The 13,077-nt window shown below is 48.7% G+C and overlaps 3 protein-coding genes across 3 annotated transcripts; 1 reads left to right on the top strand and 2 right to left on the bottom strand.

Moving 5' to 3' along the window:
* Positions 1 to 861: 861 nt before the first annotated feature.
* Positions 862 to 2,612, top strand: VFPPC_18004 (tRNA synthetase class II core domain (G, h, p, S and t) domain-containing protein; the record flags this gene model as incomplete). The annotated part of the gene is made up of 9 exons (XM_022429668.1): positions 862 to 916; positions 980 to 1,038; positions 1,127 to 1,277; positions 1,358 to 1,454; positions 1,559 to 1,641; positions 1,864 to 1,934; positions 2,022 to 2,229; positions 2,273 to 2,361; positions 2,481 to 2,612. The coding sequence occupies 9 exons, from the start codon at positions 862 to 864 to the stop codon at positions 2,610 to 2,612; spliced, it is 945 nt and encodes a 314-aa protein (XP_022285228.1).
* Positions 2,613 to 4,830: 2,218 nt separating this feature from the next.
* On the bottom strand, positions 4,831 to 7,051 carry VFPPC_16490 (Ham1 family protein; the record flags this gene model as incomplete). The annotated part of the gene is made up of 8 exons (XM_018294243.1): positions 4,831 to 4,924; positions 5,053 to 5,098; positions 5,184 to 5,220; positions 5,296 to 5,440; positions 5,529 to 5,809; positions 6,413 to 6,551; positions 6,662 to 6,807; positions 6,869 to 7,051. The coding sequence occupies 8 exons, from the start codon at positions 7,049 to 7,051 to the stop codon at positions 4,831 to 4,833; spliced, it is 1,071 nt and encodes a 356-aa protein (XP_018141144.1).
* Positions 7,052 to 7,671: 620 nt separating this feature from the next.
* VFPPC_09779 (class V myosin) lies at positions 7,672 to 12,841 on the bottom strand (the record flags this gene model as incomplete). Its single annotated transcript, XM_018288254.1, has 7 exons — positions 7,672 to 7,829; positions 7,887 to 8,101; positions 8,160 to 8,233; positions 8,305 to 12,157; positions 12,221 to 12,410; positions 12,493 to 12,625; positions 12,707 to 12,841. 7 exons carry the CDS (start codon positions 12,839 to 12,841, stop codon positions 7,672 to 7,674), a joined length of 4,758 nt encoding a protein of 1,585 aa, XP_018141143.1.
* Positions 12,842 to 13,077: the final 236 nt, after the last annotated feature.

Below are 13,077 nucleotides of genomic sequence, written 5' to 3' on the forward strand. Positions count from 1 at the left end.
GTGATTGCAATATCAATGAGATGAAGTTGGCACTCCTTGCAATTTGTTCGTGCATGTGAAAGGAAAGGGGCCCTGCCAAGGGTACATGTAGACAGCTTGAGCAGCAGCCTTTCTAGAATATAGCATGGGTCTGCATGATCCGTCACCCAACCCCTCACTCAGCATGATACTGGCGGGCGGGCATGTATCAAACATACCTCCGTGAGGATAGGTCCGTTTGGAGGATCAAAGGGGACCTGGAATATTTGTTGTCTGGCGTGATCTGGCGTGATGCCCTGGGACTCGGCAGCTCTTTGCATTGATAGGCACCCAGCGTCTTTTGGCCGCCGACCACATCTGCAAAGGCACCCCGCCACAGCCGATGCCGCTCGTACATGAGTGCTGAGCCCCTGGTGAAGGCGTCTGGTGCATCCACGCATGTGTGGACTTGTGTGTGGTGGTTGCTCCTTTTTGTCCACCTCCCTCGACTCTTTACCCCGCCGAAAACCACACTGTCTGCCCCTCCCATCCCCCACCAAAAAAAAAGTGACCCAAGGCGGGACGTGTCAGGCCGTTTGCGAGCCTGGATGTCCTTTGCGATCTGTGACTCAAAAAAAAGAGAGAGAGAAGGAGTCACGATTTCTGCAACTTTGCACAACGACCATACCCATAGCGCGAACACGGCCGCAAATAAGTAAGCTTCAAGTTGTTGACACAACAAGCAGAGGGTCTCTCTGCTCTCTTATGATACAGACACTGACTTTTCGGCGGTTCTCAAACTAGAAGATACAAACAACAAGATGCTCGATGCCATCGATTTCATTGCGGAGCGCGGAGGCGACCCCGAGAAAATTCGCGAGTCTCAACGTCGCCGATCAGCCAATGTCGAAATTGTGGATGAGATTATTGCTCTTTGGAACGATCACCGCAAAAGTACGCTCATTAGCCCCGTAAAAGCAGAATCAACGACCTGGCCGGTATCGCTAATGTTTGGTATCAGCCAATTACAGTGCCACGCAAGTAAATAGCAAGATCAACGAGGTTCAGAAGCAAATTGGCGCCAAGAAGAAGGTCAGGAAAGATTGGACTGTCCATTTGGGCTCTCATCGGCCACCCGCCAACATGTTTGTCTGACAATGAAAACCAGGCCAAAGAAAACGCCGATGACCTTCTGAAAGAGAAGATTGAACTTGAGAAGGAGAAGAAGGCGTTGGTAGAGTCCGCTGCTGAGAAAGATGCGCTGCTCAGAACAAAGATCAAGACGGTGGGAAACTATGTACATGACTCCGTCCCAGTGAGCAACAATGAGGTTTGTCCCCCATCCCAGCGATACTCAGAAGCCTGCTCCGGTTGCTGTGGCTCTAACCTCTTTCCATAGGACAACAACGTGGTAGAACGCACGTGGGCACCGGAAGGTGTCAAAGTAGAGAAGCGCAATGTCCTTTCTCACCACGAAGTTCTCCTCAGACTCGACGGCTACGATCCTGACCGTGGCGTGAAAGTGGTTGGCCACCGTGGCTACTTCCTACGACAGTGGGGTGTTTTTTTGAACCAGGCTCTGATAAACTATGGTCTTGAGTTCCTCGGTCAGCGTGGATATACTGCCTTGCAGACGCCGCAATTCATGCTCAAGGATTACATGGGCAAGACCGCTCAGCTTGAGCAATTTGACGAGGAGTTGTACAAAGTGACGGATGGCGAGCCAAAGAATGACAAGTATCTGATTGCCACTTCAGAGCAGCCTATATCGGCATTCCATGCTGACGAATGGCTGATTCCCAAGGACCTTCCCATCAAGTAAGTCGCCCCCCCCCCCCCCCCAACGAGGCGGTAAACTACAGCTCTGCCGTCGGTTCGACGAGTATTGACCATGGCCGACCGCAGATATGCTGGCTACAGTACATGCTATAGACGTGAAGCGGGTTCTCATGGCAGAGACGCCTGGGGAATTTACCGCGTCCATCAGTTTGAAAAGGTAATGGCAAACATCCACACATCCACGTTCCGTGGCTTGTTGAGGCGGGCGGCTGACTGGCGTAAAGATCGAGCAATTCCTCTTGACGGACCCAGAGAAGTCCTGGGACGCCTTTCATGACATGATTGGAATCTCGGAGGATTTCTACAAATCCCTCGGGTTGCCATACCAGATCGTATCAATCGTGTCCGGGGCGTTGAATAACGCAGCATCTAAGAAGTTGGACTTGGAGGCTTGGTTTCCTTTCCAAGGAGAATACAAAGAACTTGTCTCTTGCTCCAATTGTACTGACTATCAGTCTCGCGCTCTCGAGATAAGATTCGGCTCCAAGATGCAGACTGACGTCAAGAAGAAGTATGTGCACTGTCTCAACTCTACGCTGTGCGCGACCACCAGAGCAATGTGTTGCATTCTGGAGAATTATCAAACCGAAGAAGTGAGTGTTTGCCATTTTGTTTGCATTAAATCCGAACACCATAGCTTTCGCAACTTCAAAAAACTTAGACTCTGACCACAAACATCAAAGGGCTTGACGGTTCCTGAACCTCTTCGCAAGTATCTTCCTGGAGCCCCAGAGTTTATACCCTTCGCCAAGGAGCTACCGAAGGAATCTACCTCTCAGAAATCTCTGCCTCAACGACCAAAGGGAGGCAAATAGGCACTACAAATCGGTGCGTCAAGGCATGGCTACACATTTTGCCGCTGTGTACACTGCGCCTGAGAAAATGAGCGCTGTAATAGAAAATTTCCGCCTCCATGATGGTTCTTCAAGTGGCATCTCTTGTGTGATGTGTCGATTGTTGAGTTTACGTAGATGGATGACGCTGATTGTTTAGTCAGAAACTGAGGAAGAGCAGTATGATAAAGGCGAAATCTCCTACGTAGAAGCAATGCGGCCTCAATTTTATTCGTATATACTCTAGTGTCTCCAAGCAAATGCAGCCGTGAGCGCCTTTGTGGTGGTTGCCGGGTGTGGCGCAGCTAGGGAGCCTCTTTGTCCCAGCACAGCCAGAAACTCGCCTTGACCATCTCGGCCTCACTCAACATTCAGCATTCTCCCAGTCTACTAACGTTTGTCGCTCCCGAATTGCAGCTTGGGTACTTGATTTTCGAGGCTTGCTCTTACGTACGATAGAAGAACATGCCGGGTTGGGCGGGCCTGTTTCGCCACTGGAGGACCAGAGACCAGCAGAGCAATCGTCGTAAGGCTCGTCACAGCAAAACGAACGCAAAGGCTTCCACCTTGGCTGCACAGAGTTCAGTGGAGCAAGGGGACGATGATCGTGGGAAAATAGAAAGCGATGTCGCCAAAAGGAAGAAATTGGCACAGTCACTCGGAGTGAGATGTTTTACTGAAACATGAAAGCCAAGACGGCCCGAGGATATTGGCTAACAACTCCCGGCATGCCAGGTGACCCATCTAGGGAAATTTGCCCATGAAGCTGAGATGCCAGGTTGGCTTGTGAATAAGTTAGCCACAGATGGCCAGGTTTGCACCCACGGTAAGGGCTTCTGGTTTTATTGTTATTGCAAAGCTAATTACCCTCGAACCCGGCTCTCAACCTCTTGACTTACTAGTTTGCGTTCCAGACATTATCCCAAACTTGGCGAGGGCTATAGAGCTGAGTCGCTCAATAAGATATGCCTACTTGTGCCATCCTTGCGTCCAGCATGTGTCGAAACTGCGTCGAGAAGGTGAGAATGGCGCTCTGAGTCCAATCCCTGCGCGGCACTCGAGCTTGCCAATTGTACTGACTTTGGCATGTAGGAGGGTTTTGTGGATATAGGAACATTCAATCTTTGATATCATACGTAATAGGTGCAAAAACATCTGGCCACGAGCATTTCAAGGATGGCCTTCCGTCAGTTCTTCAGATTCAAGATTTCATAGAATCAGCTTGGGACCTTGGCCACAACTCAAAAGGTCGGCTTGAAACCGGTGGCATCAGGGGGACGCGAAAGTATATTGGCACACCAGAGGTAACGAAGTTACATGAAACATTTCAAGTCAATGCCCATTTCTGACAAAGGTGTCTTGTGGCTACTTTGGCACAGGCGCAGGCTCTTTTCAAAAGTCTATCGATTCCGTGAGATTTCTTCTAGGCCACATTTCCAATGCTTCACTAATAATGGTACTAGATGTTCAGTAAAGGGCTTCCGCCCTACAGACACCACAGGCACGTGGCAAACAGTGCTATGGGCCATGGAAGTATACTTTGCGCAAGACGGGGATAAAGCTGTGGGTAGCAAAGTGCGCCGCACACAGCTTCCGCCAGTCTATCTCCAGCACCATGGTAAGCATTTCAGTTATTTCAGGGTGCCGAGCCAAGAGAATTGTTGACGATTGTTCCTCAGGACATTCTCTTACGGTTGTCGGCTTTGAAAGAGGGATATGCGGAGAGTCCTATCTATACGTCTTTGATCCATCAAGCCGCGATCCAGAAACGATAAAAAAACACCGTGGCAATGGACTGAAAGGAAGTAATATTAAGATAGACTCCCTAATCGAGACCTATAGGCGCGGCGAAAAGTATCTAAGCAAACATCTAGAGTTCGAAGCTTTATTGTAAGTTTGGTGAATATCTCCAAATTCTAATATTGCCACTCGCTACTAACAGTCTTGCAAAACAAAAGCCTCCAAGAAGACGCCGCAGAGATATTACGTCGCACGACAAGTAGACCGGGGCAAGGCGTTACGGTGAGAGGGAGGGAGGAAGGGCCAAAGGTGAAATAGGTTATGGCGGGAGGAAATGGGAAAGAGAGACGACGCCTTCACCACCCAAAGAAAGCATGTAATTCGTTCCGGATGTGGGAGTCGTCTTTGAGTCGTCTTTTAGTCATCTCCCATCCTCGGTAGTCTGCTCTCAACAAGAGCATTAAGGCTGGTCTTTAAACCACTTCTGGAGCTTGTCTAGTGCGCGACTTCGATGAGACACCGCGTTTTTCTCGGCTCCATCCATTTCAGCGAACCTGTAACCCATATCAGCACGCATGCAGTAGTAATAGAAACGATGTCTCAAGCCCTTCACCCGCAGGCATAGAAGGGATCAAGAGGTGGTGGGTGTTTGATTTGCGACTCCGCCACAATTCTAACTTACGTTTTGCCCTGGTGCTCGAATATGGGATCCCATCCTGTGAGACAAGCTGAAATTAGCAATCAATCATGTAGAATGTTATGAGTTAGATCAGGTGCGAATTTGACATCGTGGTGCAAATATGGCGCAAATACCGAAGTGAGCTGGGCCTCTCGCAGGCACGATTTTCCCCTTTCACATAAAGTTAGTTTCCTTTTGCAACCTGACGTGTCGTATACAAGGTAAGGTAAAAAAAAATTAACTCACCGGACATCGGCCTTGGAAGATTATTGGTTTGTGACCTGGCCCGTCGGAGTAGCCAAAGGTGCAGACGGCCTCAGCAGACTTGTCTGCATATGCGGCTAGGAGATTATTCAACCCCTCATGACCAATATCTGCCAAGAACCATTTGCTGGACTCTAATCAATAAATGTTCGTAACTGGGAGTAGGTTGCCAGTAATAGTAAGGGTGTGTGCTCGGTGCTCGAGTATCATCTTACATATAAGGTCCCGGCAGACCTGCTAGCGCATTAAAGCACAGAGCGGTATCTTCAACAAGCACCGGGCCGTTGACTATCTCAGCGGCTTTACGGCACTTGGACTCGGTCACCTCCTCAATAGTACCTTGAACCTCCTCAATATCAAGAGGATTGCTTCGGACTTCAATCCCAGGCTCAAGGATCGCCTTAACTTCCCGAAGCTTGTTTGCATTGCCGGTCACAAAGTTAACACAGGGTGCCATTTTATCACCTTTATCCGAAAGTGACCTTCGGTTCTCCTTCTGAAAAGTGTTAGCATTCAATATCCGATGTACGCTCCCACACAAACCCAGGCGGTTTTTTTGATGTGGGCTGCACAATGAAATTGAAAATGTTCAAGGTCAGCGGGACGCATTCGTGATGGAGCGCCGCTACATGGTATATAAACGACAAAAGTGCCACGAAACTCGAAGCGTGACTCGGCGTAGAGATACTTACCTAGAACTCCGATATCAAAATGGGGACCCTAGCAAAATTCGAGACTTTTGCTGGCGGCTCGTGCCTATTGCTCATTACAATGTCAGTCGACCTCGACCACTCAGTGAGAACTCATACACAAAACAAATACACCCCGTTATTTGCATATACAAACATCGACTTCAGCAAAAGTAAATGCGAACAGTGAGGAAACGAAATTCTCCTTTTCTTTGAGAGGGGCTTCATAGAGCCAGCTCATATTTTGAAACGGCGGTATGCACAAGAAAATGAACCGTGATCTAGCTGTAAACATTTGAAATCTCTTATCTTGTGTCTCTTCAGCTGTTAAGCGTTCCCAGCTCTTAAGCGTTCCCAGCTGTGTCATTGTCGAGCTTCCATTGCTTAACCCACGCTTCAATTCTGTCTACGTTCGAATCCATCTCGTCAGAGGTGTTGCTTGGTAATTCAATGACAATCTCCTCGTCAAATGCCTCCCGTGCCTCCTGAAGTAACACCTCCATAATCTCAGAGTCCAGGTTCTCCTGAAGCTTAGCATCCGCGTAGTTTCTGCTCAACATTGAGGTGATCAGTCGTCAAAGCTTCACACCCTGCGGGGAAAGAAGGACCAACATGTGGAATAGCGGTTTGTTCCAATGCCGAATCATTTGGGGGCTCACCTTGCTGTTAATCTGTCATACAGTGTGGACGAATCCACTCTTAAAACCACAACCAAATCTATCCAGCTCCGTGGGAAAAGATCACAGGCGTGCCAATCAATTACACAACCGCCCAGCTGGACGTCCTCCTCAATAGCATCTAGCAACTGAGGGTAATTCCCTGTCAGCTCCAGTATGTGCATGAGTGGTTGGGGGCGTTTTACTAACCTTGTCTTCATCCACAATCCAGCTCTGATATTCGTCACTCCAACCTTCATGACATTCCTTATCCTTGACTATTTGGTTCACCGAAACATGTCGAAGTCCAGTTCGTTCCGCCAAGTTCTCGCTGTGTGTGGTTTTGCCCACGCCAGGGGTTCCGGTCACGATAATATTCGGTGCTTGTCTCATGTCGACCTTCTGGCGCTTCACCCAAGGCCACGCAGATTCAAAATTTTGTTTCTCTCTTCTTCTGACACCCCACGCCAACTGTCGTCGAATGGTCGCCAGAAAGGTTGTTGAGAAAATGCTACTGCTTAGGTCGAGCACGGCGCTTCAAAACCGCAAAACTGGGGCTAAACCATGCTTATATCGAGGCGCATCCTCGCTTTGATGAAAAATTTTACGAATGAGCCTGCCCTTGCAATTTGCCTGTGAAACGATACCAACCAGCCCCTAAAATGCGTAATCATAGCTAGACATACATTTACATTGATAGATAGATGCCCAACATCAAGTCATAGAACTGGCGGCCTCCGCCGTTATTGGCGACAACCCCTGAGCTACCAGTGGTTTGCGGTGAAAACCTCTTCCGTTATTCGTGCTGTAATACATGACATGTTGTAGTACGCGCCAAGCTCCTCAAAGATCCGTGCGATACTTGATTAGAGTCGCAAGCATGATAGATAAAGCATATGCAACCTAAAGCTCAAAACAACCCAAACAAATGTACAGCCTCTTTTGTGTGCTCCTCTAGCCACTGTGTGCAACATTGAAAATTACATGACCATTGTTGTCGTTGTTTTGTGCCTTTAATGAGCAGGTTCAACAACGGTTTCATCTGCCTCGGGAATATCGCCATCTTGACCTTCGAATTCGTCTCCATTGCCGTACTCTAGCTTCTCTTGCTGCGCTATGGCCTGGGCGGAGACAATTTCGGCCAATCGTTTCAAGCGAGGAGTTTGCAACCCTAACAAACCGTCAGTCCAGGAAGGGATATGACAAGTGAGCTTGGTTTCGAACTTACAGGATGGGGTATATGTTTCAAGTGCAGTGATCGCCCGAGGTTCCGCAACGTCATAGGGTCCGCTGTCATCCATATCAACTGCCTGAAGTAGCAATACATCGCTCTTCTCTGTCACTCGAGACGCAACAGCTTTCATGATTTCTCCATTAATGGGTTGCTCGTAGTCTGCCACCAGATACTGGTTTAGCAGCTTTTGGATCTGGTTCGGGGATAGCCTGCATAATGTTAGCAGCGGAAATTGCAGACAGCTTGTCAGCTTCAAGTATGCCATACATCCAACATATATCCTGGATGATTTCAATGTCGTTTAGTGTAGCTTTCTTGAGCTGGAGAAGCTTCGTTGCTTGCTGCGAGTTGAACAAGATATTAGCAAACTAGTCCACAGAATTGTTTTCGAGACAAGCCCAGAGCATCTTACCATTAAATGCTCAAGTTGGAGTGTGCCTTCAGGCATGTCGTGGCTCTTACACCACTCTTCAATCCGCGTAATGTTGTAGTTGATCTGCAAACCCCGCTTCCATGAGAGGAAGTTGCGACGCATGAGTAAGTCATTGAATGCGGTAACGCCAACGAGACGAAGAAGTTCGGTAACTGTCTGCGTGACTATGGAGTCCTCCAAGTAAAAGGCTTTCATAGCACGAAAGACGCTATTTAGTAAGCTCAATAGATTGTCCATGCTGTATGCTGGGGTAGAGTTAGATTGCAGTAGCTTTCCCAAAAATCTGTTGCTCTCATTGGTAATGAAGCCGGGAAGAGACTGTGATTCAATTATGGCAGGAATGATCATCTTGTGTAGCTTCTTCTTGAGCACCTTCATCCAAGTATGGTAGATATTGAATTCCAAACTTTCCAGGTCATGCTTGACGATCTCGAGCAGGCGGTCGTATTCATAGTTGTCTGTCTTCTGCGTTTCGTACCAATCCTCGGCAAGAAAAACGAATGACAGCATTTCATGAACATTGGAGAGCCAAAATGCGCCAGGGTGAATTGCCTCATCCCCGTCATGTTGCATGACCTCTTGCTGGATGGATTGCATCACGTTTGCCAGAAAACGTTCCGACTCCTTGACAAAGCCATTGTTCCACATTTCTGATGTGACCAGGTTAATGAGGTAAGAGGGGAACAACACTTCTTTATCTGACGGCGGCGGTGTTGTGTTCGGCGAGGGTATTTTGAGGTTTCGAATCAAGCCCATGGTCACCTCTTCATTTAGGCCATCCTCATCGGCGAGAAGTGATTCCAACTCCATTTCAATGTTATCGACACCAGGAATGTAGGTTGTGCCAGACAAGTTCTGCCGATGAGCCGTATTCGTAACAGCCATGGAGACTGGACGAGGGTTATAAGCGCCACTGAAGCGATCCAAATCTCTTGGTTCAGCCCCAGCACTTCTACGCTTAGGCTTCTTCGAGGCAACAAGGTTGATGAGCCCGGAACCGGTCGATGCTGCGGCAGCGGCGCCGTTCGTGATTTCCCCATTGGCAGGAGCAGTTCTCTTGGCCACTTCCAGGGCATCTCGTAGAGCTTCAAGCTCCTGTCTGAGGCTGACGTTGTCCTTTTCCCTGTCGTTGCTAGTTTGCTTGGCGGATTCTAGCTCTGTACTTGACAAACGCAGTGATTCCCTGAGCTCGCGCTCTTCCTCCTGCATTCGTTTTATATTTACTGTTGACTCGTCGAACGCCTGCTGAAGCTTCTTCATCTCATCCTCCATCGCCTGCAAACGGGCAACTGCAATGCCGGCCTGGTTAGCCTCAGTCTGCAACTCCTTCGTCCTCGCTTCGAGTGCGTTATGTCGGTTCTTCCATGACTTGATCTGACTCTCATAATTCTCGACTTGTGCGGCAAGGTTCTTGTTCTTTTCCTTCATAGAGCCCAGAGACTGGGTAAGTTCTACGACTTTGTTTTCCAGCTTGTAAGAGATTTGCTTAAGATCGCGAGCCTCTTCGCGAATCTTCTTATAGCCTCTTCTCGCTCGCTTACCGCGCCACAGGCTCTGGATCAGAATGACCTTCTTACGATACTGGCGCCACGACTGCAGTTGTCGGCGAGATCTCCAGGCCCGCTGAATGACAAGAGCGGCATTGCCGACCCTGGTCTCCATAATCTGCTTTCGTCGAAGATAGCCTTTAGCTGCCGATTCAAAGAGAATCATATCCTTACGGATGGCCAAGAACTTCTTGTGTTCCTTCTGTCCACGCCAAACACGTTGAATGTTAGTTGCCGCTTTGATGGTGCGCAGTTCCTGTGCCTGCCTTCTAGCGATGTATGCTCTCGCGGCAGACTGGGAACGAATGACAGACTCGCGAGCATCCAGGTATCTGCGACGATAGTACTTTGCCCTCAGGTTCTTCTGGATAAGAATAGCGCACTCATTAAGTCGATTTGTTCGGAGGTTTTCAAGAAATGCGAGCATACCAGCACGAAAGAAGATCTTGGTCAAGCCCAACTGATACTTATCAAGGCCCTTACCTGTGCTAGTACCCAATGCTTTGGTCAAGATAGCATTGGCCATTTCACGGATCTGCGAGGTCCACTGGCCAGAATGCACGAGCATGTAATACCTTAGGGCAAACTCTTCATACGTCCATCGAGTAGGATATCCGGCGCAGCTGATGCGAACCGTCTCCAAAACGCCGCATGCGCGCAGCTGGCTCAAAACCATGGGCCCTTCGAACTGCCACGCTGCCTTGGCCTCGTTAGGTTTGATACACCGAATATAATGGACATCAGTATTGTTGATTGTATTCATCAATTCAATGAGAGAGGATCGGAAAATACCACCAAGCGTCGGCTTCCTGTTGACAGCCACGCCTATCTTCCTACCGGCAGCGGGCTTTACGGCGTTTGAGGAAGCAGATGCGACATCCTTTTCCCTCACAGCAGAGGCAGCATCGAGCACTTGCTTCAGGAATGGATTTGTGGTAGCCCGAAGGACGGTCATGTGTTCGTCTGGGACAGTATCTCGATTCTTCTCAATGAAGCCTTCCGACTCGTAAGTGACATCGATAGCGTAGTGGCAAACGGTGAACGCAGATTTGCCAAATCTCGGTTTTTTGAAAAACGAATGCTGCTTGTCGGCCGCAAAATTGTGGTGAAGCTTGGTCACGAACTGTTCATCAGAGCCCATGGGCAATCTGGACTCCTCATCCAAGAGGGACAAGATGCCCAGCTTTCCTTCAATGAGATCAATACATGGCTGATTATCAGAGAAATCGATGAAAGTCCAGTCAATCTGTTCTCTGAGATATTCCTCCTGTTCCAGCTTGAACACGTGCTGGTTGAACTCTTGCTGCAGCTTCTCGTTGGCATAATTGATACAAAATTGCTCAAAAGAATTCTTGGCAAAATGCTCGAATCCATATATATCCAGAACTCCAATGAAAGATTTTACCCGGTTGAGTACTTCTTCTGTCGCCAGGCTGTGGTTTATGATGTCTACCAGCCAGTCGAACATACTTGAGTAGATAAATTTCGCAACCGAGTCACGAACAACAATGGCTTGGGCTTGACTCAAATTGGACGTGATCTTCTCCCCTCTGGTAATGAGCTGCTTCTTAACGATCCACTTGGCGAATTCAGGCGCATCCACCCCGAGGATGGCACAGGCTTTCTCGAGTGACGGCTCCGTTGGCGCCAAAACGCTGTCAGTTCTGGATGCTGTGATTTTGACATTACCCAGATGCAGCAAACCGGCGAGAAGCTTGAAAATATCCTTCTGCTGCATTTCTGAGACGCCAATCGTCTGTAGAGACTTTTTTGTTGCTTCGAATTCAGCCTTGTCATCAACACCATCAATAGTAGGGCAATTGCCTTGATTAAGATACTCGAACTGCTCAATAGGCAATATGTCAAGCTCCTTACGTTGGCTGTCGGAGGCACCGGCGACAAGCTGATAGAAGATATGATAGTTGCGCTCCTTGAGGGGTTGGAAAACGAGTCGTGACCGCTCCAACAAGTAGGTTCTGATCTTGGCCCCGATAATATTCGTTTTCTCGTCAAACATAATCTCGATGTATTTTCCAAATCGCGAGGAATTGTCATTTCTCGTCGTTTTAGCATTACCAAATGCTTCCATGATGGGGTTAGTAGCCAGGATCTGTTCTTCAGTCTCGCTCATAGCTTCAGGGCCACGTTTTGAGCGAGCTCCCGGATTTTCGGGTGACTCTCTAGTCGCGAAGTACCGCATAATATACTTGGCGCTCACAGTCTTCCCGGCACCAGATTCACCGGACACAACGATGGTCTGGTTCTTGTTGTCTCGAATCATGTCCCTATAGTAAGATGAGATTAGTATCTGCCACGTAGCAGAAAAGCAAGACTCCAAATATTCATACATGAAGGCTTCTTCGGCGATCGCGAAGAGATGTGGAGCTTGCGTCGCACGTTGCTTGCCAGCGTAAACTTGTACCATCCCAGGGACATATAGAGAATCGACACGAGCAAATGGATTCGTTGCAATGAGAACAATTCCACTGTATGTGTAGATTTCCTTCTGCAGATATCGAAGCCTGATAGCTTGGAGCACTAGGGGGTTTGTTAGCGGAGGGGACAGAATTTGCACCTTCGGCTTTGCACAGATAGCACGGAAGCCGAGCAGATTGCGTACCAGCCGGCTCGTTTAGATGGGATAAATTTGTAAGATCATCGCTAGCTTCGAGCATCGTAGGGTTCATCAAGGGCGGTAACGTTGGATCATTGCCGCTTTGTAAAGCATCGACGGAAACCTCTATAGTTTTGGTCTTTCCATGAGTGACACAACGGTTAGTCAAGGGACTCAATTCTATGCACAATAATGCATGTTAAGGGAATAGATTGCCTACCTCTCCATTATCGAGCTTGAAAACAAGTTTGGCCTTTGAGCCGTCAACATCTTTGCTGACGAGCTCTGAAGCGACCCAACCCTCGGCAACGTCAGGCTGCCACGCCCTCGTGCCAACATCGTATGTCGATGCCATGGGAGGAGCTACCAGGCAGAGCGCTGAAGGAGATTCGGCGAAGAACAGCGCAGCGTGCTGTTAGGGGAGAGAAGAAGTTGGCTTCGTCGATGTTTCTTCGTGAACGGGGGAGGCTCCAAAGGAAGCTCTTTCAGGAGCAGCTGCGACGCTTTGAGCCACCAGACTGGCAGACAATTAAAGGGGGGCGGGTCCAAAAAGACGGGGCTAGCTCTGAAGGCGGGTAGGGTCGACAGGTC

The sequence above is a fragment of the Pochonia chlamydosporia genome, chromosome 6, assembly GCF_001653235.2.
Source record: "Pochonia chlamydosporia 170 chromosome 6, whole genome shotgun sequence".
NCBI classification, from domain to species: domain Eukaryota; kingdom Fungi; phylum Ascomycota; class Sordariomycetes; order Hypocreales; family Clavicipitaceae; genus Pochonia; species Pochonia chlamydosporia.